General features: G+C 38.2%; 1 protein-coding gene across 3 annotated transcripts in view; it reads right to left on the reverse strand.

The window, feature by feature from the left end:
* The window catches only part of MYT1L (myelin transcription factor 1 like), a gene marked incomplete at both ends in the record, with an annotated part of 129402 nt that overhangs the window by 29304 nt on the left and 74386 nt on the right, over positions 1-25712 (reverse strand). For all 3 annotated transcript variants that reach the window (XM_084262516.1, XM_084262515.1, XM_084262517.1), the window contains one exon: positions 3121-3183. In XM_084262516.1, the coding sequence (XP_084118642.1) occupies positions 3121-3183 (63 nt within the window). The remainder of the gene's footprint in view (positions 1-3120; positions 3184-25712) is intronic.

The raw sequence follows: 25712 nt of genomic DNA on the forward strand, positions 1-25712 counted from the left end.
CATTAATAAAGAAATCCATCAATACTTCAAAAGAATTGCAATGAGAGACAAGAAGTGTTACAAAAGAAAAATTTCCATAGAGAAAGAAACTAAATAGAAGATTAATTCTGTGTTTTCAGCATAAGAAGAGGTACTGCAGTGTTTCATAGTAGACCCTGTCTTCAGGAAGAAGATACAGAAACAGTGGTTTTCAGTTACTTTTTCTTGTTAAGACTGGTGTGGACTGGGAGGCCCATCACAAGGGTGATGCACTCAGAGACAGAATTCCATGTTGGAAAAACAGACCCTCAAAAAAAAGAGTTTATATGCTGTCAAGTCATAAATAAGCCAATTAAAGAAAGGGAGGCATACATTGGATATAGTGTATTACCTAGCAACATTCAGTGAGATGGCATGGCTACATGTGTAGTGGTAAACAGCTGCTGTCTTAACCCAAGATCTGCAAGCTCATACCCATACAGCTAGACTCTGTCTCTGAAAAGCAGGACAGCTACACCCATATTGCTTATAGAGAATGATCCAGAGCCCCCAAATCATATCTGAGAACTTCCTAGAAGAGTTTCAGTGCCTCAGATTAGTGGAATGCCAGGGGACGTGTTAACAATTTAATAGTGTGGACATCTGCACCATGTTGCTTGGACCTTTGCTCTCATCTGATTTGATTTCCTAGTTCAAATACAGCTGTCCTTCTTAAAGCAAGCTGCTGTTCATGTCAACTTGCATCATGCACACCAAAGTGCTATAGATCCCTGTGTACAAACCAAACCTCAGAAAGCCCATGCCACTTAAAAACAGTTTTCTTTGAAAATAATAAAACCATAAGACACAGGAGGGAGCAACAGAGTCTGAGGGATTCAGAATGAGAGGTAGCAGGGTCTAGGACAAGGGGGCAGTTTGGGAACAGCTTGCTTCATTGCCCCCCCATACAACATGGACTGCACAAAGTACGGTAAGAGAACAGGAGTTACAGATACCCCTAGCTTATCTGTGAGACTAGTCGTATCCACTGTGTGAGAATAATCAGGTTTTTCATCCGAAAACTAAACAGTTAATAGAAATGCCTCAGAAAGCAATACTTTTTTTAGTAGGTGTACAGATGGGTATGCTTGTAGATGATGACATTTTCCTAACAAAATCTGAATGAAGAATTTCTGCCTTGACTAATGATTTAGTGCTTTCTACATATTAAATCAATTTAATTATCACCTACTTATTGGTATTTTGGTGCATCATCTTTTTGCAATAGATCTTTCTATTCTGGCACTATGATTTATTAGAAAATTCTGAGACCTTTCAGGTCTTCTAAACAGACATTTCCAACAGACAGCTTCTGAGGTTATGATTAATTCATTTCTCCTCTGACAGCAGATTCACCAAGAAAACATATGTCAAGGATGAGCCTTTGCTTTATTTTTTTTTAAATCCTATAATAACCAAAAGCTATTACAAAGTAAACATATTACTTTGTTTTATATCAGTTTATTTCCTTATATATGGAGATAAAAGACAACAAGGGAAATTCAGCACCAGTATACGCAATGTAACTTCTTGCATACATTGAATGGATGTGTGGAGCTACAGCGAGTTGTGGCAGAATTAAATCTGCCTTCATGTGTGCTTGCTGTTGAGCAGCCATTTTATATAAAAACGATATGGAGACATGTTGGCAGCCATTTAGGAGCGAAGTTTGTCATTCCTTTCCTCCTGAAACTAAAAGAGTGGGAAGGGATGGTATGAAATACGAAAATGTGACAATTGGCCGTCTGCATCTTCACTGTCCTGCTTGTTTCTGGTTAAATATGTAAAAACTAGTAAGGTCAGGGCATAGCTACACCAAGGACATAGTTGGTATAGGTGTGAGCTGGTACATCCACACATAGTTAAATGCAGTTATAAACTTGACCTTAAATCTCTTTGACAGTGATTTAATCTCCTACATCATGTAGGTGCTTGTAAAATGTTTACATCTTCTCCTTTATTATGTTATCTGTACTTTTAAAGCTTAACTCTGCATTACCGAAATTGTTGTGAATTTTCATTTATACAGCATGTAAAGGTATGGCATATTCCCAATATCTGTGTTATTTATGTTTTAATTATAAACTTTTTTTTACTTTTACTGGGAATACATTTAAACTGGGAATTAGTGCATTGACTAGTTACAGACAATTGTAATCCTAACGGGGACTTGGTGAAGCAAGCAAATATCCAGATTCAACAGTATTGCCACGCAGGGCAGTAAAGAGCTTTTACTAACAAAAGAGTAGTGGGCTACACTGCTGCTTTTTGACAAAACAGTGGATAGCTATTTACAAAACACACTGCAGCTTTTCTCTACTGATTTATGCTTCTCAAGCAGCCAGGAGGGAATTGCTAATTATACAGCATTTGTAACACAGCAGCCTCTACAGTGGCACCACTGCAATTCATTTTCAGGTTACCAAAACTACCCTAACTAGTAAACGTGAAGATTTGGCCCTTAGTAAAGACCACAGTTATAGTTTAGGCAGTTAAGGTAACAGTGTTAATCCATTCTCTTTCCATTCTGCTGGCTTGACATTGCTATGTACATGCGTTAAGATTAAAAACAACCCAAGCTTTATTCTGAAATGTAATAACAAGACTAGTTCATCATATGAGATCAGAGAGGTGCTATTTCCTTCTGTTTAAAGCTGGTAAGATTTCAGGTGGGAGAGGAGGTAAAGAACTGGATCCAGTTTTGTATTTCAAGAAATAAAGAGGGAGTCTGGAAGGGATTCACAGGAACAATCAGGAAATATAATTTGGGGGAGAAAAAATGCAAGAACGGGATATGAGCCCAGAAAAGTTAAGATTGAGAGAAGGATCAAGGCATTCAGAATGTAAAACAGCAGAAAGTTATATATGCTGAATTGCTTCCCTGGGCTTAACAGAGAAGGTAGAAAAACTGGATTCCTTCTCTGCAAAGTTTTTGCTTGATATTAGCTAAAATCTTCCTACCTTTTTGGTTTTGGGTAGTGCACCACACTGAAAGTGAGAATTATTCACCAGTGATAAATAGAATGAATTAGAAGGAAGTGTATGTACAGCACTCAATCCCATTTCAGTGCTGAGACAGGAAAGACAGTTTTCTTTACATACCTTCGATGAGAAGCATAATTTCCAGTAATATGCCCAGAGCCATCACACCCAGGGGTTGGACACCTGGAATAATAATGGAACAGATACGGAGCGGTGTTACTGACAGGAAAGATATAGCTGCCCATTAAAAAACATTAACTGGCTCAGTCCTTGTTACCACAGGTGCCAGCCCTAGGGACCTCTAACCATTGCTAAACCCGAGCTTGATTCCACACTGAGGACAAACATACTGTTTTCATTCATATATTGTTTCTGTCAGCTACCTCACCTACCCACTCAAATGCTTTCTGGGTATCTCTAGTATCATCAGCTAAGTGGAGATTTCCAGCAGCAGCCTGACATCCCCACACTACCAGGAATGAGTAGGGTTGACAGTAAATGGAATACCCCCATGGTATATGTTTAGGTAATGGCTAACAGTACAGTGAGATGTTTTGTTTTCCATCAGGGCTATTGCTTTAATCCCATTGCACAGTGTCATGAGGTCGCACCATGGAGAGACCCTTCCACCTCTCCATGAAGCGAAGGAAATGCTTAAGGAAAAAGAAATGTGTAGAACGGGGAGTAATGCTGGCATCTTGCAGAGAAATGGTAACCCACCAAACACTCCCAAACACCAAACTACAGCACCAGTCAGAGAAGACACTGATACAGCCATCAGTGGAATTTTCAACAGTTGAATGACATTAGAGTAATCAAAGAAAATGGGTAGTTTTTTACACATTGCAAAGATGATTGTGATCACCACAGAATAAGCTAAATTATAATGCTAAGCATAATCATTTGCTGGTATTTGAACTGCTACACTAAATCACAGAAAAGACAAAGGAAGAATTAATTTATGTTCTTTTTACTGAACAGAAGAATGCAACATGAATTCCAAAAAGTCTCTTTCCTTGAGCCTGAGTTTTGAGTTTTAGCTTCATTTGAAGAAAGCAATCAAATTCAAAAAAACGTGCACAAATTCAGATGTTGCATTCTGAAACATCAGATTTCTGTAACATTCAGGTTTTTTTCACTAGCTGAATCCAGAGTTCATGCAGACTTTGGCTTTTACCCTTTAGTTACATGTGTGCTTTCATCAAAGTTGGTCCATGCTTGTAAACTTTTGCTTCACATAGATTTCTGCAGAGACTTGAAAGTTTCGTAAAATCAGGAATTAAGCAACCCCAAATTCAGTGCAACGGGGCTGTCATGTTCCATTAAGCTGAATTTTAGCTCTTTAAAGCCAGTAAGCATTATCTACTTCTGAGGAGCTCAGCAGGGCCAAACTTCAAACATGATTAATGCAACCTTGAAAGAGATAAATTAAACCGGAATTTGTAAAATGAAGTTCTCATATGGTCTTCATCTGGACCAGTTCAGTTATTCATTAGAAAACATTAAAATATGGCAACACTTCCAGAATGTAAGTTGGTAAAATCTCTGGGGTTCACTATACCACTGAAGTTTCTCTTCTGTGTAAGAAACAGCCTGTGTTCTTTGGACAAGAACTCAAAACAGCATCCTTAAAGACAGTTCTCTTTTTCTCCTGCTTTGCATCTTTCACAGGAACAAGTGTAAGACCATAATCTTGACTAGAAGGTGTAAGTATTAACATGAGTCTAAATATCTTAAAGACCAAATTAGAAGATGACAACACACGTCAATCTTTCTGCTTGTAAAAGATAAAAACCATAATTTTTTCATAGTTTCTTCTGACACAAATTAGGTAAAATTATGACCCTTGGTGCAGAAGTCATAGCTCAGTCTGTATGCTCCTTACCATTTACTCTTTGCTGTGGTTGCACATGGCTAGCACAACTGTTGGCTATCTCCTTAAGTTAAAAAATAAATGGTTAGGACATCCTATCTAAAGGGTCTTATATTTTAAATACTTCATATCTAAATATATGTTCTCAGTATTTTTTTTTGGCAAATGTTTTGAGATCTGTAGACAGACAATCTCTGCTTCATGCATTTTTTAAATGCTAGGTATCTTCAGTGATCTGCAATGGCTATTTCTTATTTCCATCAAGACCAGCTGCATCACTGAAGCCTGACTGAACCCTCTAAAGATCAAATCAAGAGATATGGGAATAAGAATTAATTAAAGGAATTGACTAAACTTTGGTTCTAAATGTCCATGCCACTTAAATGAATAAAGGAGAATAAGGAGCCATGAGACCATTCCTTTCCAGTCTGTCTGAGGTACTACAAGGACTCCTTCTTTATGAACATGTTTTCCTCTACAGACTTTTCAATCCTTTTGAGAATAAGCTATTATCAAAAATGAACAATGGTTTTTCTCATCTTTTCCAAGTCTTTTGCTACAGGCAGGCATGATTAATAGCATCTTAACAACAGGATATATAAGATGCACCAGTATATCCAATCCATCAGTCTTAAAATTAGACCATTCCACCTCAACCATTTGGACAGTCTTACGCAATTTAAAACCTAGTTTATTTCGTTGTCATTTAAAAAAAAAAACCCTTAAGCAATTTAAGCTAAAGAAGAAATCATCCTGCTGTAAATTGAACTGAGAATCTTCACAAAGGGCTCTGTACAGTTCACCCCAGTTTAAAATCACACTTGATTAAACCAGAAGAGATTTTTTATGCAGGCAAGGATTTCAGAAAGGACTTTCAGATTTTGGTTTCGGCACTATAATATTTGTTATCAAGTCTCATAAGCTTATATTGACCTAAATGTAACAGATGAAATGAGAGTTCAGTGCAATTGATAAGAATATTTTAAAACCCTGGAACACTTCTGTTTCCATTCTACGGGGAGTGCTTATAACCCCTGTGAAATGCAGAATGCAGACACACAGCAGCAGTCTGTTTCAACTATAAAGTTATTACAATATTTTTCTGCTGTCCTAAGCAGATTAGATAAGGAAACAGCTACAAATCCTTATACCATTGGAATAGTGAGTCTGTATTTTCAGGATGCCTGATCATACACAGGACTCATATATGCCCTACTACTTTACTATCAACTGCTAACTACATATATTTGACTTAACCAATCATATGTACATGCAACGGTACCAGAAAAATCTATATACAGGTGCTTACAAGAGGCAAGTGATGTGAAACCCTTTGAAAATAAATATCAGAGTAAGTGGAAAAAGAGATGTACCGTTTCCTCTTCAGGTGAATGTAATTTGGCAGGATCATAAGCTTATTTGTAGACTTTACATAATAGCTTATTGCAGCAAAGGAAATACTTTAGTACTGCAAAGAGTGAGGTGAGATAAGGAACTCAGCCTGTAAAGAATGTACAGAACATGTAACGCTAGCACTTTACTACAAATTCAGGACATCCAGTAAAAGGAAGAGCTTGTCAGTGAAGGGGAATGCAGTTAGCACTGCCTTGATGCTCCATTCAGTCCACAGAACATTGCAGAGAAGTTTTTTTGGGGAACATAGGCTTAAGCAGAAAGTAGGACAGGGCAGCAGAACAGCAACAGCTGCAGCAGATGAGTTCAGTATTGGGCTTAGACTCAATAGCAAGAATTAAAACAAAGGTGAGAGCCAAACAGAGATAAATACATTTAAGCCCCACTGCCCATTCTTCACTGGGGAATGGACTGAAGGTGTGCAGCAATTAAAAAGACTTTTGGCAGCTTAAAGGAATTTAGGGAGGTTCCTGCGGCTGGGGAGGAAATGGCTGTGGTGCCCAAATAGGCTCTGGGAGAGTTTTCCCAAATGCCAGTGGTTAGAATACCTGTTGTAAGCTCAGCTCCAAACATAAAAAGCAGCTCATGTCAGCATAGCAGACTACGAATAAGACCCACACTTAAACCTATATTCCTAGGCTTTTATCTAGGTCTACAGGAGCTAGATAAGCTTACATATTTAAATTTATAGCTCAACGAGCATGAGGCCAAATAGGATGATACACAAAGGTGCAAAGATAGAAATTAAGTAGTTGTTTTCATTATTGTGTATACCCTTGGTTGACTTACTTTTAAGATTTGTTTTAAAACCTAAGTTATCTCTAAAACATACGTATAAACTAAAGATATAGTAATCTGCAATATAATGAAAATGCTTGGTTGTTTTTTTTTTCCCTTTAGAGATTTTACCATAAAATGACAATGGCTTTTTGGGCCCAGAGGGCAGTGTTTGAAGCTTTTGCAGCACACAGAGCCTGACCACAGCTCAGAGCCTGCACTGACCCTTGGACACAGGCTCAAGCTGAGGCTTCTAATTTCTCTCCCTCTGAAACCTTCAGTTGAGATTCACCAACACAGTGAATTATATTTCCACCTCAGTCAAATCTTGTCTTTCAGGTTTTAACAGTCTATATGTATAAATCCTGGGATTTAGAATTACACAAGCCTGAATTCAGTACACCATGTAAACAAAAGTCAGGTCATTGTAGCACACAGTTCTATTTTTCGCAAAGTAATGTTTGCCTTAATCATCAGAGATAGTTTTAGCAATCACAACCAACAGAGCTTCTCTTCTCTCTGTCTCTTGCCCCTTCAATCGCCCTTAGTCCCTTCTATGCCCAGCACCAAGCCCTCTCCCTCTGCACACTTTCAGCCTCACTGCCCTTATGACTACAACCTGGTTTTTGTTAAGGAAAGGGCGTGCTAGGGAGTGAGGCTGTGGTTTGCACAGGAATTGGCAGGTTTGTATGTTATCCGTGTACTTCTTCTTAGCTATCGCTCTTGGGGAATTAATAATAGCACTCAGCAGACACTCCAGAAACAAAAAAATAATAACAGTCACTAATAAAGGTGAAGAGCATTGCCAATTCTGATTATGGCAAACGCTGCAACATTTTATTTTTGTCCTGGGGAAATTTGCTCCCATGGAACTGAATTAAGCCATCAGATAGTAATCCCTTCTGGGACCCACCAAACTATACTGGGATTCAATTTCAATGGGATGCTACACAATACCTTTTATGACCTGTTATTAGTAAGCTGGTATATCAGCTCTAAAGATTGATGTTACATCTATTGTTTAGTTTACAGCACTTACCACCTACTACCATTGTGGATCTAATCTTCCCTTGAGTAAGAAAAAGAACACACATATAAATAATATAGTCTACCAGACAGGCTATGTATCCTGTAAATTACTAATATTTAAAACAGAAGTAGCTAGTAACCCAAAAGAAAGATCTTAATGAATTGAACAGGGGAGTTAATCAGTAATTTGTGCAAAAATTCAGGATGGTTCTTCAGTGTTCCATGCTGCAAAAGAGCTGGGATTTAATAGCATATGATATCTCTCCCATAGTTTTATTTTGACCATGCTGTCAATCTCTGTCGTTGAGGTGTGATTTTCTGTTGAAGGTTCAGAAAGGCTGGAGAAATATAATTGTTTCCTGTGGGATTTTTTCATAGCAGAATGTAGATTTTTTTTTTTTATTTTTTTTTTTTTTATTGTCTGGTGGTTTCCATATAATTATGATTCTGTTTTATTTGACTGAATCACCAGGAATGGTATTCATTGGTTAGGAGGCTGGAAGATAAACACAGTAACACTTTGCATTGCTATCTTATATTTGAAGATCTTAAAGTACAAACATTAATGGATAAAAATCTCACAATACTGCTTTGAAAAAGGAAAGAATTTGGCAGGAGAAAACTGGGGCACAGAGAGGCTAAATGACTACATAGGCGAGGAAAACGGGCTAGAAGGAGAGATTCTTATTCACTGCTCTGTTTGCAGCTGTAAATCCATATGTCTTTTGAAACTATGCAGACATTTATAAACAAAATATTGGGGGGTGGGGTGGGGGGTGGGTGTCAGAAATGAAAAGTTATAAAGAAATCCTGTAAAGATACAGTGTTTGCAGTTCCCTGACTTGAACATGTGAGAAAGGAGGTAGAAAAGGGGAGTGGGCAAGAAAAGGAAGGGATGAGGAGCAGCTTCGTCAATTAAGAAATGGAGTTTTCTGCAGGTTTATTGTATGAAATTGAGTGCTTGTCAAAAAATGACAGGCTTGCAGGGGACAAAGAAGTCCCCTTTTTAAACTATTTAAGATGCCAAAAGACAGAACAAGTTTTCCTCCATCCAGTTGCTTCCTATGCCACTCACCACTGGCCTGCCAGGAGCACTCCAGGACTAGGAGAGACATCACAGGCAGGGCTGTGTGGTCCTCAGCAGAGATTGTTTTCTGTTCACAGGTGTGTCAGTAACAGTCAGGGTTGTGGATATTGTTATGAAAACACCTATTTAGGAAGAGCTGGACAGAAACCAGCAACTCATTTTGCCTCTACCTTGCTAAGCAGTCAGAGCAACGCCTCCCAGCCATTTCTGTTCTAGCCAGCTCTGTGAAAGCAGTCTGGATGTATAAATCTCTAAATCTTATTTTCAGTCCCAGGTATTTGGGAGGATTGTCAAACTCTAATTAAGTATGTGAAGTGGGAATGCTGCTGATCCTTTTCTTCATGAAGACAGAGCAGAAATACCACAGTCTGGTCTAATACCAGTAGGGACATGGATGCTTTTCCCCTTTTACCCTACTGTCTTTTATTATCTATATTTTTTACAACAACATTTGACTTCTGAATTCCTAAAGTGCTGATACTTTCTTTTGATACTTAGACAAACCTCCTCTACCTGCACAACCTATCTGTCGATTTGCAATAAAAACTTCTTTTGTTAGGATGGATTTATTTTTAATTTCCCACGATGAAGTTGTACATCTACATACTTCACTCTGTATTTTACTACAATTTTCTTTCATGATGACTGTCCCTATTTTCAATCTATTCTCCTTTTCCTACAGTGGAGCAAGAACCTCCATGTACTTTTGCCCAATGGTTTGCTTTTCACCCATATTCCTCTCCAGTGTTTTTCTTCCATATTCTACTCCTTCCTTTCCCAGATCCTTTCCCTTCCTCACTGTCTCTTCTTGTCACCTTTAGATTTTATCTCTCTCCCTTTTGAATTGTTTTTTCTCTGCCCCTTTTAACTGATGTCTTCATTCTCTTTCCCTCCCTCACCCCTTCCTCTTTTCATGATCTCTAATAACCTTGAAATCGACAATTCTTTATTCTTTCCTGCTCTTTGTTGTTTCTTTCCATTATCTCTTCTTTCATCACCCTTCTTGTCCGCCTGCTCCTTTCTCCCAGCTGATTTTATCTTTCCCTTAGTCTGCATTGCTTGTGGTCCTCTCACATTGCTGAGATGACTGGGTACGCATTGCATCCTTGTGTCAGGGGTTAAAACGCTGCTGTTGTGAAACCTTAACATAGAATTTCTTGGCTGCTGAGAGACAATGAGTCACATTAAGTATCTTGCCGTCTTTTATTTTCATTAAAGTCCTTGTAAGCTTTACCACCAGCTTCAAAAGGAGCAGAACCAGGCTCACACTGGGCACTTCTGAAAACTGCATTCAGAGCTCATTTGAAGCTCATCTGAATTGGTTCAAGAAGCAACACAAACTCTGAGGGAGAGATATACAAATAATGGTTATTTCAGCGAACCTTGAGTCTATGGTTTCATGTTCAAGGCTAAACCTATGTTCTTCTCCTCACAAATACACCTAGATAAGCATGTGAAGTCATACCTTCATAAACATCAAAGGTTCAGAAAGATGTGTTGCAAGCCAAAAATAACAAAGAAGATAAATATCAATATCTGTTAACTATTTCCCTGCTTTCAGCCTAACTAAGGGTACTCGATCCCATAAACTCAGTTTTAGCAAAAGTGCTAAATGTCACTTTTTCATATGGAAAATATTACTAACATTTCTTACCTAGTAGAATGCTACTGACATGGCAGGCGACATTGGAGGTAATAGGAAAATTTAAAACCCCAAACCACAGCAGATATAAAGGAAGAGGGTTTGAGGAAATAAGCCAGGAAAAAAAAAAAAAACAAAATTGTGGTGGAATGGCAAATGGGTGAATTGAGAAGAATCTTCTTCTAACTTGGAAGTTGCTTTCTCACATTGGATCCAGTACAGTTTCAGTAGGAATGGGCAGGAGATCAGGGGATCCAAGCAAGGATCACTCCTGCTGGGGCATTACGGAGCTCTCTCAGAAGATACTGGAAGACGTGCAGGTTGGAGATTGGAAAGAAGTGTAGCATGGAAGGATTTGCTGTTACTACTTTTACTGTACAGTCTTTCTATCCATGGAGGAATGATGCCAGACCTATGGAGCTAGTCCAGGCATGAGACTAAAATAATTTTGGCTCAGAGGCTTTGTGGAGTAACTTCAGTTTCTTCTATCTCTGCTGGGAGATTTCTCTGTCTTTCTCTTTGCCTCTAGAAATCCCCAGCAACTGAACAGTTCTAAGCTGGGCATGGCTGACTGCATGCTCTCCTCAGGTAAAACTTAATTAATTCCCTGACTTTTCTGCATGTGCAGTTTTTGCATCCTAAGCCGCTGGTACTATCTGTATTGCATTCCTGCATTTTTTTGAACTGTGTGTGGGTGAAAAAGAACACGATATGGTTTTTAATTATACTGAAATCCATTTTCCTATAAGCAGACTAAAATGCATCATGCTGGCATTTAAAATATTGCTGTGCACTCGTATGTACAGATGCACACGACGGGTTTTAATTAATTGTATCTTCTTTGAAAAAATATTCTTGTGCCTTCAGTTACCACCTCTGCATGCTGCCTGTTCTGCTAGCAGTCAGGACTTCCCAGCTTCCCAGCAGCAAGTGCCATGACGTGCTGCCCGCTGTTCTCACATCTAGCACCAGCATATACCGCCTAACACGCCAGTTGCCAAAGGCATGGTGTGTGCCTAATGTGAAATAGCTTCTGTGCACTACCCAGGGGGTGCTCCACTCACAGAAGCTGCCAGAGGGAAGCTGTGAATCAGCTCTCTCCCTGGGCACCTTGCCCACGCTTCCTCTCCTGCCAGCATCGCCTGCCTTGGAGGCAGCACCGGCCAGCTGCAGATCCCCTCCCCACAGCAGAGAGCACTTCCTGGCACCAGGCATGAATCAGTTCCAACATATGCAAATTCAAATGTTCATTTCCAAACACCTCAGCCTTTGGAAAAAAAAAAAAAAAAGCTTCATTTTTATCACGAAGGAGTAGCATAAGTTATGGAGAAAATGCATGAGAAGATAGCCTTAAAGAGCATGCCTTACAGTCAGGAGCAAAGCGACTTCTCTATCGCATAAGATCATTGCTGCAAGTCTGTGCTTTAAAACAAAACCCCGCAAAAACAAATCAAACACGTGGTTTCTTTTCACTAATTTTGGGTAGACACATTTGTTTCTGAAGAAAAATGTCCTGTTCCTTGTTGGTCTACTAAAATGGGAGCAACTCAGCCTCTCAGGCATATCTGCCACACAGTCATTGCACAGCAAGATTGGTCCAGTTTGCAGAACAGTGACATGATTTTCCCTGCTTCTTGTATATAAAAATGGGTTCAAGAGAAGGACTTAAAGACAGCTATAGCATTCCGTATTCTTCATCTTAAAAATGTCTTCAGAAGCTAACATTTCTGTTTATGGTGTAAATGGAAGGTTTAGTACAAAATCAAATTAAAATTAGGTCAAATGCTGAGTACTACTTAAAATTCACTCTTTATAGTAATGAAGTTTTCCCCTGATAAGATATTTACATTGTGGTTAGGTCAGTAGCCTGCTAGTTGCCTTGAACACCATAAAATTATCAACAGCATAATTCTTGAATTGTTGTCTCTATGTTGCCGCTTCTTCCATGCTCTACTCTTCAGTACTTCAGGCATCTTCTCCCATAGGAAGCAATTACCAAAGGGTCAGGTGGGCACAGCAGAATGACGTTGAATCTGTCACTTCCTGAGACTTTTCTGGAGGTCTAGGGTGACTTCAAAATCTACAAATCTAGAAGACTCAGAAATGCTGAGAAAAGCTATCAGTTTAGGACCGCTAAAAGCAGAGGAAACAAATTAACAACTTTCATATATTGCATGTCCTTAATAATCCACTGAAGTTATTGGGAAGAGAATGAGCACAACCCAGCATTAGCCATTCCTTAGCATTCTGTTTATCTGTGTGTAATTTCAACAGAACTGTTCAACTTGTGCCCACATAAATACTTGATCAAGAGAAGGACTCCAGGAAATCACAGGAGGGAGACAGTTGGGTCAAATATAAGGGGAAGAAAGGAAAAGCTGAGCAGGAAGGATGGAAAGAATAAGAGCATGAAGAAACTCAAATTTATATGTCCTCTTTCAGAATAGTATATCAGATATTAGTATGAAAGACTAAGCTTACAAAATAGGCAGTAATATTTCTAGCCCTGCATAATTAAGAAAGAAGTGGAAGTCCTACCTCTAATGAGAGTCCTTTCAGTCTAGCATTATGCCAAAGCCATAAATGAATAGGATTGTAAACACCTTTGAGTTATCTAGGAAATATACCATGGGCAGAATGAAGGCTCAGAGGTTTGGAGGGAAAAAAAAAAAGCCATCAAAATAACCCAAATGACAGAAAATGTAATGGGCTGGAATTTTCTTCACTATTAACAGCTTGTTTCTTACTCTCCTGTTTCAAAAGAACAATTAAAAACATGATTTCCCAACGCATATTCAGAAAGGTAAGATAAGGTAAACAAAATAGTTCGGTGTAAAATGTGTTTAGGTGATTAATTGAATCTTAAGGCTGAGGGGCATGTTTTGTTCCCCATGCACTCACTGCCCTGTGCCTACTTGCACTAGTACAAGTGCTATTGTACTGGGAAGTTCCTGTACTGGGTGGACTTTTAAATCTCTTCTGAGTGTATGGGTTTCTCTCTGAAAACAGGGAAAGGTTCTATCCAATAACAGGGACAGGTTAAGAACTGGATAAGGGGAGGAAGCTCTCAAGGATTTTGCTTTCCCACAGATAAAGCAGAGACACTACTTTCTATTTTGGGGGTGAAAAGTCAACAGCAAAAGAGTAAAATCCTTCAGTTTTCATTTCATGAAAACAAGCAGCTTTTTCCCTCTAGGCCTAGAAACATTTGTCAGAAGCCCAAGCAAAGAAATGTGAAAATACCGAGTGTGAATTATATCAGACTGTGAGAGGCAGTCTGGTCTAGTAAGAAGGCTAATGAACAGCACTGCTAAGGGAAATCCAGTTTTGTTAGTGATTTTCTTTGTGAGTTTAGACTAATTTTTGAAAACTACTCAGACTTGCTCTAACTTTTCATGTGATTGACTTGAGATTCATGCTCCATCTACACTGACTTTGAAGTACAACCTCACCTTTATTTGAGGCCCACATTGTTAAGCAAGACTTAATTAATGCTGAAATTAAAAATTCCTAGTGAAAGTCTAGTCATGAACATGTCTGCAAGGACAGGTTGGGCATGTCCACAGCTGTGCCCACCTCTACAAGTACTCCATCCTACTGCTATTAGATAATCCCAGATGGTAGACAGTGGGCAGACAGATTAGCCCTAATGAAGTAACACCTAGGAGGGAATAATCTCTTTTGTATTCTTCCCAGCACTGTGAGAACTAAAAAACACTAACATGAAAGTTTGCATTGCTGCAAGATGTTACAGGTTGGTTATGGGCCTGAAGCACTTGATATACAAGGCTGAGAGAGATGGCTTGTTCATGAAGAGAAGTGGAAGAATCAATCTTACTGCTGCTATGAAGACCTAACAGGATGGTGTAGTGAAGGCATAGCAAAATTTTCTCTGAGTTGCACAGCTGAAGAATGAGAGGCATTGGGGGCAGGTTCAGCATGAGAAAGCCCAAGACATTATAAAGGAAAAATAATGTAAAAATACCATCGTGTGGTCAAACACTGGAACAGGATGTAGGAACTCTAACCTAGGAGATACTCAGAAGTTGGCTTACCAAGGTCCTGAGCAACTTGCTTCAACCAGACCTGGTCTGAGCAGGAGTTTGGACTAAGTAACATTTGGAGGTCTCTGATTACAGTCATATAATTCTGTATTACATCCTAAGAGCTGTATCAGAAAGCATACTGTTTGGCCTCTTATGTGCCATACAGATGCAATCTTTCCTTAGAGGCTCCATTCCAGAAAGATCAGACACTACCACTCTACTTGATTTCACTCCCTTCTTAACAGTTCAAGTTCAATTTATTTGTGTGCTTCTACATATTAGAAACATTTGTATATTTCTTTGAATTTGTGTAGGTTTCTTTCAATGAGTGAAAATGATGACTTCGGAATCCAGTTTGCAGAACTAAGGAATGCTCAGAAATTCTCAGTGAGGTAGGTAAAATGGATCACACCAAACATCCTCATCAGAGAGAGGGGTTGTGTGCCTGAGATAATGCTCCCAGTTTCTACTCCAGGCATCCATCTACCTCTGCTTCACAGCTTCCTGTCCCTCCTGACAAGATGTTGCAGCTCTCTGGGTAGCAGTAAAGGAAACAACAGAGCTTTTAGGACAGTATTCAATAACCTGAAATTGATGCCATTTCATCCTAACCTGTCAGGCAGTTTGTACATTATGTGGACAAAGGAGGCATCCCTTCAGTGAGGGCAGGAAGCTCTGATAAGACTGTTAAAACTGTTCCAAGGTAAACTATTCCTTCTTGCGCTGGAATCTTTGACTGTATTGAACAACACTTAAGTAATAATTCCAGCTTCATAAGACTGTTCCAAGGTATCATTAAGTAGAGCACTTTGAGAATGAATTGTGCTTTTTATTTTCACTGGATATGCTCTGGTGTCTTTACTTACTTTGGTCCCCCTTACTTTCTCCTTAAAGTTAACAAAGGCAGAAAGCCCACACTCTTGTACAATGCCCCCTTCTGCAACTCCCCTAAGATTACACAGTGCAAGCTTGGTTCATACTGTAAACACTTCCTGAAAGAGCCACTTTAATTTCGCAGTCTAATAGCTTCAGGGAGAGTTTCCTAAACAGCTGTACAGAATGCTGGTGAGGTCAGAGGTTACAAGCAGGGACAAGTGGCTGTGCTGCACAATGGCACTGCGCGGCTGCATACGGCAGGGTAGAAAACAGCTCGCTTGCCCAGGAACACTTTGCTCATGGTCAGGAATGCAAGCAGAGAGAGATGCTCTATTATACCATAGGACTCAGAGCTCTCACACTACTGAATTACAACAGCAGCCTTGAGTGAAAAGCCAGCAACTTTGACTTGCATGTTTTTTACAAGAAAAAGGTTTCCCTTTGATTTTTTTTGAAGCAATACACTTCTTTTCCACAATCAGTTGTTGGTTTTGCATGCTTGTAGCCAAATATCTCTGATTATCTATTTACTGCTCCTTAATCTGATTTCTAATTCACTTGGTTATCATTGACACAGATCTCATCTACATACTGATTAATACTTTTCTTTTTCCAGGCTGGTGACAAGGAACCATGAATTTCTATTTTCAGACTGAGTTTTCACATCCTGCATTCAAAATCTGACAAAATATTTTTTTAAAAAAAAAAATCACTGTCCTTACAAACATTCCTGCTAATGAAGTGCCCCCTGATGAGGATTTGGGAGAATAATACATGAGGCAGGAACATAGCTGAAACACAAATTCTCTGTTCGGTGTAGCTCAGAAGAAAAACAGTGTCTTATTAACCACCTGGCATGAACTAGGAATAGGCAGAATGCCAGCCTTAACACCCATTCAGCCATAGGAAAACCACTAATTTTGAAAGGAATATAGCATCTTGGGATGTAAACAACGTGGAACAGCAAACTACGTCTTACAGAAAAATCTTCCATAGGTTGTCACTTTCCAGTGATCATTATTGTGGACTTTATCTCTTACATAGGTTTTTATCCATTGGCAGTGTCTTTAGAAACTGCTTATTTCCCTTTTTTATGGTGAGGGAAACTTATAAGAAAAATTCCCTTTGTCTAAATATTCATTACATTTTCTTTCTTTAGAAAAGAAAGCATTTTCATTGACATGAACAGATATATAAAGTTTTTCTTAACCTTGAAGGCAATCCCACTGCCTAGAAAAAGTGACTTTTGAACTTTAAGATGGAGTAAAATTATTTTTGTGATCATTCTTGATTATATAATACTTAATATGAAGATATAAAATACATTTGGTTTGTGGTACACAAACATTCACAAGACTAGCATGACCAGCAGGTCAAGGAGGTGATTCTGCCCCTTTAGTCTGCTCTGGTGAGACCCCAACTGGAGGTCCAGTGAGGGTCCTGGGTCTCCCCAGTACATCTCAAAGATGACCGGGGGCTGGAGCACCGCTCCCACGAAGACAAGTTGAGAGAGTTGGGCTTGTCCTGCCTGGAGAAGATCAGGCTCTGAGGAGACCTTATTGTGGTCTTCCAGTAGCTTACAGGTAAGATGGAGAAGGACTCTTAATCAGGGAGTGTAGTGATAGGAAAAGGCGTAATGGGTTTAAACTTAAAGAGGGGAGATTTAGATTAGATATTAGAAAAATTCTTCATTCTGAGAGCTGTGAGGCCTTGGCACTGGTTGCCCAGAGAAGCTGTGGCTGCCCACTCCCTGGCAGTGTTCAAGGCCAGGTTGGATGGGGCTTTGGCAACCTGGTCTAGTGGAGGGTGTCCCTGCCCATGGTGGGGGTGGTGGGGATGGAACCAGCTAGTCTTTGAGGTTCCTTCAACCCCAAATATTCTGTGATACTATAAATTTGTGCAAAAACTGGAGATATGTGGTTCTGACGTGCTTACTGATTATCCTTTTGTGAATGAGTAGCATTTCAGTAGAATTAATACCAGCATTTGTAAAAATGAAATTAAAATCAGGTAAACTACAGTTAAAAATGTGTATTCTGAGTGCAAGTTTTTCATACAAGCTGATAGAGAATTGCCTCTCATATGCATTAAATATTACTTAATTTACAGATGTTTATTGTATTAAATTGAAGTCAAATAAGAAAGAATTTCCTTACCAATATCTGATTAATTAATACCTTAAAAATACCCTTTTCTTATAAAACAAGTAAAAGTAGGAGCCTGTATATGATATTTCAACCTGAAACGGCTCTTGTCAAGTGTAAGGAGTGCAAATTCTGCTCTTGGGCTTATGCATGGAGTTTGGCCTTGCTATATTGTTCTCATTTCATTAAAAACATGCTGCTTAAAGAACGCTTTTCATAGTTACAGAACATAATCTCAGATCCAAAGCCAGCTAAAGATGGTGAGGACTTAAGAGGACTTTGTATCAGGTGTCAGGAAAGACTTAGAATCATTGAAGGTCCTTTTCTGCGAATGGGCGTGTTGAGTATTAAACCTTAGCTGGCTTAAAAAGAAAATTCTTTATAACTCTGTTCTTTCAGATTATCCACACTGAAGTCACGCAGGTTTATTGGGTGTTTTTCAAAAAGGAGGCCCTCGCCTCTCCTCCGTTATGCCTATACTTATGGAACATACTTACGCTTTCCTGACAGATGTTTCTTGATTAGTGCATCAGAGGAAAACAAATCACCACCTACAATGGTTCCTGGAGAAGCCTTGAGGAGAAACCCATGATCTATGATATTTTTTAAAAATTATTCAGTTCTTTTCATATAATTTTTTTATGCCTTCCCTGGGATTTTTTCCATAATTTGTTTATAACACTTATTCATGGGGAACAAAACCAGTGATTTATCTCTAGTGTCTGGCATAACCAACATTTATGGCTTTTAAATTAAAACTTATTTGTGAAATACATGGAAGTTAAAATAGCAGATATCAAATTCACTTACTTTTAAAGAAAAACCCTTGTATTTAAAAGAAAAAAGTGCAAATATTTCTAAGAAATAAACAAGCTGTTTCTTCATTTTTTATCTATTAGCTGAATTAAATATTCAGACCATAGAGTTAAAAGTAAATTATGTATTGTTTGCCTATTAAACTCCAAATCAACATTAAGTAGACAGCATTTAACACAGGACCATTTTAGCTCTTTCAGCTATCATCAGTTTATACATACAAACAAAAAATATGTAACTCATAGTTTTACAGGCAAAATGAGTACATTGTGATTTCCTACTAAGTCTGCTTTAACATGTTTTTTGTGTGAATTATGTGTTCAAGAATAGTGCCAGACTGACTGGCCTGGAAAAAATAGTTTTCTACCTGTAAAATAATGACAGGAAAAAAGAAAAGAACAGAAAGACTATGGTTTGGTTATCTTACAAACTTTGTTTGTGTGATTTGATTCCTTTCCTATTAACACAGAAAAAAAGTGCTTCAGTTTCTAATCTTTTTTTTGCATAAATTATATTTACAGCTCTTTTAAGCGATCAGATGCTTTCATAATGATGGCCCCATTAATTTGCAGTCTGAAAATGTGGAAAACTAGATTCTGTTCATCTCTGTGTAGTGCTAACTCTGAAGCCTGAAGATGGCATAAATATCGCTCTTGTTGACTAATTTACAGGTGATCATTGTAACCAAACTATGTAAACCATATAATTCTAGAAACTGCATCTTAAATATAATTTTTTAGATATTTTTCAAGTGTCTGTCCTTTTTTCCTTTTTACTGCAGTCCGAAAAATGATAGATAAGGACAATAATGTGCTTATACTGCAGTCCTCCTCTGCCTCTTTTTCATTACAGAAAACAGATACTGGTGAAGCTGAGTGCAGTGTAAGCACAGTCAAGCACACAAAAATAATTAATGATGGCCAGTGTTAAAATACTTCTCAAAATCTAAGGTTGTTTCACACAGTGTACGCCAAATGAGCCCATGCTGAAAGAGCATAATGTCGTTATCTGTAGAAGGAGAGAAACCAGCAGACTTTGAAGCAGTGGAAATTCTGTGTGTGTTAAGGGTAGAAGAGCAGTTTTTACATGCAGATGAGCAAATGTAAATTCCACTTACTGGGAATACAAAAATATTGTAAAAGAAGATTATGATGAGGTGTTTATGAGGGATATGGGATATTTTAGAGATATAAAACATTGATATAGATACTACAGTGCTGCAAAAAATGTATGCCACATAAAGTCCCAATAGCACTGAGATAAAAATAAAGGGGTGAACTTAACTGCATGGCAAAATCAGATGTTACTGTGCAGATACAGACACCAAGTAATAGAGTTAGCAATTGGCCATTCTAAGAAACCAAACAATGCAAGGAATTTTATAACTTCAAAAGATTTAAATAAGGCAATCAAACATGAATGCTAACCCAAGAGAGCAGCTGAGGGCATCTGCCCAGATCATCACTGTTGTATCTTAACGTAACTCCACTGAAGGCAATGGAGCTATGCTAATTTACACCAACTGAGGATCCAGGCAATCACATTGAGGACTTTGAGTGACAAAATTACTTTATTTTGGGGTGTATATTAAAGGATTTTGGCAAGTCTGACCAAACACAGAAAATGCAAAACGTTGCGCTTTTAATTCCCCTTTTAGCAACTGTATAGTTTATGCAACTTCCCATGGGGATTGCCTCAGCACTTGGGATATACCACAGCATCATGTTGCAGATCTTTGCGGATCTGGATGGAATGAGCAATTGGTTATGATTTGTTGATTTGAAGCAAAAATGATCAACATCACAATGGGAGTTTGCACAATAACCAAATTGTGCCAAAGAAAAGACCCTTGAATTGAATACGAGCAAATGCCAGGCTGAATGAGATTAATTATGCAGGACACATTCAATGACAAAGAAGTATGACCAAACCCAAGGAAGGCGGAGGCAACTGTACAAATGGAAAGACTCCAAGACAAAAAGGCCTTAGAGAGATTCATTGGGCATGTTAACATAACTAAGCAAATTCATTGATAATTAATCTCAATTAAGTGCTCCTCTCAGAATAGCTGCTTAGGGACTGCACAAAATGGCACGGGAATGACTGACAAGAGAAAAGTTTTGAAAATTAAAATGAATTGTCAAATAAACATTCACAGTGAAATATTTAGTGATTTAGCCTAGGAACTAGGGGTCGTATCTTCAAAACTGCCTAAGTTGTTATCGCAGACACTGAATTCCACTTTCAAAGTTAGGCACATAGAAGTTGCAGGGATGTAGATGCCCAACACTTACATTCCTTCTGGAAACAAAGTTTAGACTCTTAAGTCATACAGGTTGTTTTGAAAAAATCACTAATTCAATGAGCATTTATCTGAATTGAGAGTATTCCAGATGATAACTAAGTGGCAAGTGGTTTTAAATGCTGGTTAAAATCCAAACAGTAAAAAAGTACTGCTATCAATATCTTTTGCTTTAAATAATAAAATACACAAAGGAGCCACACACTATCTGGGTATTGTAGAAGCCACTGTGCAAATGAAGCCTCTGATTTCAGAGCATTTCATGGTATTGAGAACTTACTAAGGCCCTGATTCTGCAAGGTGCTTCATGCAAACAATTTTGTGCCTGCATGGAACATTTCACAGCATCAGAGGTACTGATATGCAGATGGCTTTTAAGGAGCTTTTTAGAGAGTACATGCTTTTAAGACTACCTCTCAGTAATGAAAACAATGATGTAAACAGAACTCAAGTATTTTCCATTTTGGAGACAAAAGTTGACAAACTTAAGTGAGAAAAATGGAATGACTCAACCTTACCAGAGTCTGAATGAGTTATTCTAAAAGAAAAAAAGCCCAGCCACTTCCATATGTAAAACTTATTGCGACTACAGAGATGAGGTTGCTGCAGATGATGGGTTTCTATACAAAGGACATTATCATAACACCACACAACATGAGGTTGGAAATGCTAGGTATAACCTACAGTGCCCATTTGAGTATTGAGAAGTGCAGGAACAGAGCCCAAGGTGTTCTGTTCTGGCCAGGCATGCATGCTGCCATCAAAGATAAGGTATCCAAGTGGAAATCTGCAATAAATACAGGAAACAAAAATGCAAAAAAAACCCACTGAAACCACATTCCTAATTTCACTTGGCCCAAGGATCTAGTTGAATAAAATGGGAAAGATTATTCCTTATAGGTGAACTAATATTGGGGATCTACATTCCTTGGTTTTGTTTTTAATAAATCAGACTTGCACGCTAACTTGCAATTTAATAACACATTAAAAATGCAGTTTGTTTTACCATAACATTGCAGATAAGTTAATAAACCACTATCATTTACAAATGACTCACTCTAGTAATTTTTAACATTACTTCAAATACATCACGTCTAGTACTTACAATCACATTTTCTATATAAGAGATAGCTGAAACATCAAGGAACTTAAAAAATTTTCTGCAGATTCAAAGGATACATACTTGGCATCAAAGGAGTATTTCATTATAACACAAGGTTACTTACTAGTAATCAACAACCTCAGCATTCAAGAAAAACTGTAATGCCAACTTTTATTAAATTTCCCGTGTAGAAAAAAAAAAAAGAGGACATAAACAACAGGGATAAAAAAAGTGATAATAAGAATGGAAATGGTTATTTCTCTTGTGCAAAGAGCAATTTTCTAAGAGAAAAGTGAGTGAAAAGTATATAATGGTTCTTACTGAGTTCTTATAGGAGGACAGACGTAATCTCAACAGGAAAAAAGAAGGGAAGGGAAGTGAAGGCAAGTCAAGAAGGTTAATACTCCTGTTCAGATGAAGCAACAAACGTACACTCAGGCAGGCACTAAACCATCAGAAACACCTCAAGCAGCAAACACAGGATGTAGGTGGAGAAATCTCTTCTGCAGCTAAACAGATCTCTGCAGAAATACCTGGTTTGAGTACAAAAAGTGACTGCATGTATTCAGAGACCTATCAAGGTTTAAAGAGCATATGTACCAATTAACTCCAAGAATAAGCTGGTTACCTCTCTGAAGAAGGGAATGTTCCTGTGGTGTTTTACTAATATATCCTATTAATTTGTTTATGTATTTTAATTTTGTATCTGGAGAAGGCCTGTTTTTTTCCAAGATCACTAAAATGTGTTAATATTTTATTTTTTATCTTCATCAGAATAAATACAACACAAGCTTCTCCACTTCTGGGAGCATATCTCCCCTTCTTGGTTTCTAGTTCTTGCTGAGCAAATTGCAGTAAAATTACACTAAAAAGTGAAGAGATTATACTGATATTGGAGAGTTTCCCTAGAAGTATGAGCTAAGGATATCTTTTTTACCCAGGAAAAAAAGCTGTACTGTTGTTCTTCATAGAAGACTTGTGGTTAATTTTTCATTTGATCTGATAGGAATACACTACAAGGAGGACACAGTAGAAGTAGGGAATATGAATAAAAGGAAAATAAGAGAAGGAGTGGAAGATCACCACCAAGAATATGGAAATTCAAGCAGGCATGGAAAGAAGAAGGAGGGACACAAATTCCAACTCTTTATTGTGGAGGATGTGCAAAAATTGACCAAGCTCTTTAATTTTGAGTTAAGAAGAGATGTGAAAAAGAAAAGCTCACAGACTTCATTGGAGAGAGGGAAATGAGGCTCTTTGCCTCCCTGTAAGTGCCATATGGTAATTGTGAAAGATGTCCACCACAGGAAACAATGACATGTAAAACCTACATAGAGGCACTAATGCTTTGGGACTGAAGGACTGGGCATATTGAAACAATATCAGATAAGTATCCAGACTTGTATACACCTGGTTGAACTGTAATTCTTTCTGTGGTTCAGATTCTTCATTACAAGCAGTTTCTGGCAGAAAACTGACTAAAGGAACAGGAATAAATATAAATAATTCAATAATCAGTTCCAAAGTAGACCAAGCTAATACCTCATTACCTATGGCCTTTGAAAAGGTATGTTTACCTTTACATCAAAGTAACAGCTAAATTGTAATTTTCTGGGAGTCTCTGGCAGCCAGGTTCTCTGGTTCCCATGTTGGCAGTACACTGAGTAGAAATGTTCTCAGTGTGCTGCATTTTGGCTGGGACTGGTTTACAGAAGATCAAAATGTGCCATTTTAAAAACAAAAATTAATTGTAGGATGTTTAGTATTTTATTTTAAATAGATTAAAAGTGCTTCAAAATGTTGCTTTCTTTTACTGCATATGTAATTCTATGATGGGATTACAGTTTTGAAGTAACACTGTTAGAAAAACCTCCTACGATAAGGAGTAAATAAGGAAAACTGATAAGAAAAAAACCCTGTGTCAGGTTACACTGGGTTTAACTTATTAATATTTTAATATTGGCTGCTGTCACTGGATGGGCTGTTAATTGCTCTCCCATCATAGCAAAGTTTACTGATCAATATAGTGTCCTTATGTCCTTTAAAATATAGTTGCTTTTCACAAGTATTATACCCCAAATCTGATGATGGAAAAGCTTGGATTCTTGCCAGATATTAATTTCTGCAGAGACCCTTAAAGATGCTGACCCCTTTTTCTTACAGCAGTAGTTACTAAGAATTAAAGCTGAATAAATTCTTCTGTTACTTGGAGATCGTTGACCAGGCTGTGTAACTGCTTTAGTCTGCTGATAAACTATGCACAAAGGTTCTCATGTTTCCTCTTGGGCTTTGGGTGAAAGTGGAGAATCATGCAATTTCCATGATAAATGGGAGCAAAAAGCCTTACAGAAGAGAAGCATGGAATTGTGGTAAGGAACAGTTAGGCCAACCCTAGAACAATTTAATTGAAAGCTGTCAGGTTACTACTTAGTGAGCCAGGAAATGTGGGTGATGGAAGTTAAGAAGCCACAACTACCAAAAGACAATACAGTGAGCATAAATATTAAGTCTTTTCAGATATTCGTATTATTTTTATTATGAATATTATCTGAATTATATTATTCATGACTATTATTTGAAGTGTTTGCTATTTTTTATTTTATTTGGGGCGTAAAAAGAATCAGTGCGTTAGCAAAACTCCAACTAGGAAACTGCATTGTACATAACTTGTGTGTGCTATGCAATGCACAGAAGGACATCATGGATTGCTAAAATGTGATATAAAGGCTTTACCAACACATATACAATATATGCTATATAAGCTATGTATGGCAAAGCCATAGAGGGATGTAATCTTTCCAAACCATGCAGTCCAGAAATACATTCCCCATGCTGCACTACCAATTCTTCCCCTGCACTCTGTTCTCTATAACCCCCACAGTAGAAAAATATTTTCCAGAAAGTTTACAGAGGGTGAAGTGTTTATGGATGACTACATTGAAAACTGGAACAAGGAATAAAAGATGAAGAGATGGAAACAGTACAGATTGGTAGGGAGAGGACAGAAGGGATCTCAGCTTGGGATACAGGCAAAAAATGTGTGTGCATTTCTCTCTACAGCCTGGGGCAGGAGCCAAGGTTACTGATTCTCACTACTCTTCCACTGTCAGCAAATATGTATGGAAAACACCAGCAATGTTCCCCACCTCCTCCTGGTTCCAGTCCATGCCAAGTGTTATACCTTTTACTGCTGTTTGCTACCACAGTAGTTCAGGTGACCTATATAGCAGATATCAGAAGTTCCCATGGTGGCTGGTGGACTGACAGAGAGCCAGTAGAATCCCACATTATGGAATTTCTCCTTCTTTTCAGCTTGCTCTTTTTAAAAGCAAGGATATTATACCCCCAAACCACACACAGAGAAATATAACAGATGTAAACAAAGTACTTCACAGTTTAAAAAATTCCAATATGAAAATCACTTATGTAGCTTTGGTTTAGCTGTTTTCTGCATATGCATTATCATTTACATGATCACATCTTCCTCCACCTTCTGCAGAGAACAAGAGCGTAAATCAGAGCTGTACAAAGGATGCTGCCATCCATGGGGCTCCTACTTCCCTACTTTCCAATACGTATGTGAAAAATGCAAAGATCCTTTATTT

Source organism: Gallinula chloropus (genome assembly GCF_964237585.1).
Source record: "Gallinula chloropus genome assembly, chromosome: 3".
In the NCBI taxonomy this organism is placed as follows: domain Eukaryota; kingdom Metazoa; phylum Chordata; class Aves; order Gruiformes; family Rallidae; genus Gallinula; species Gallinula chloropus.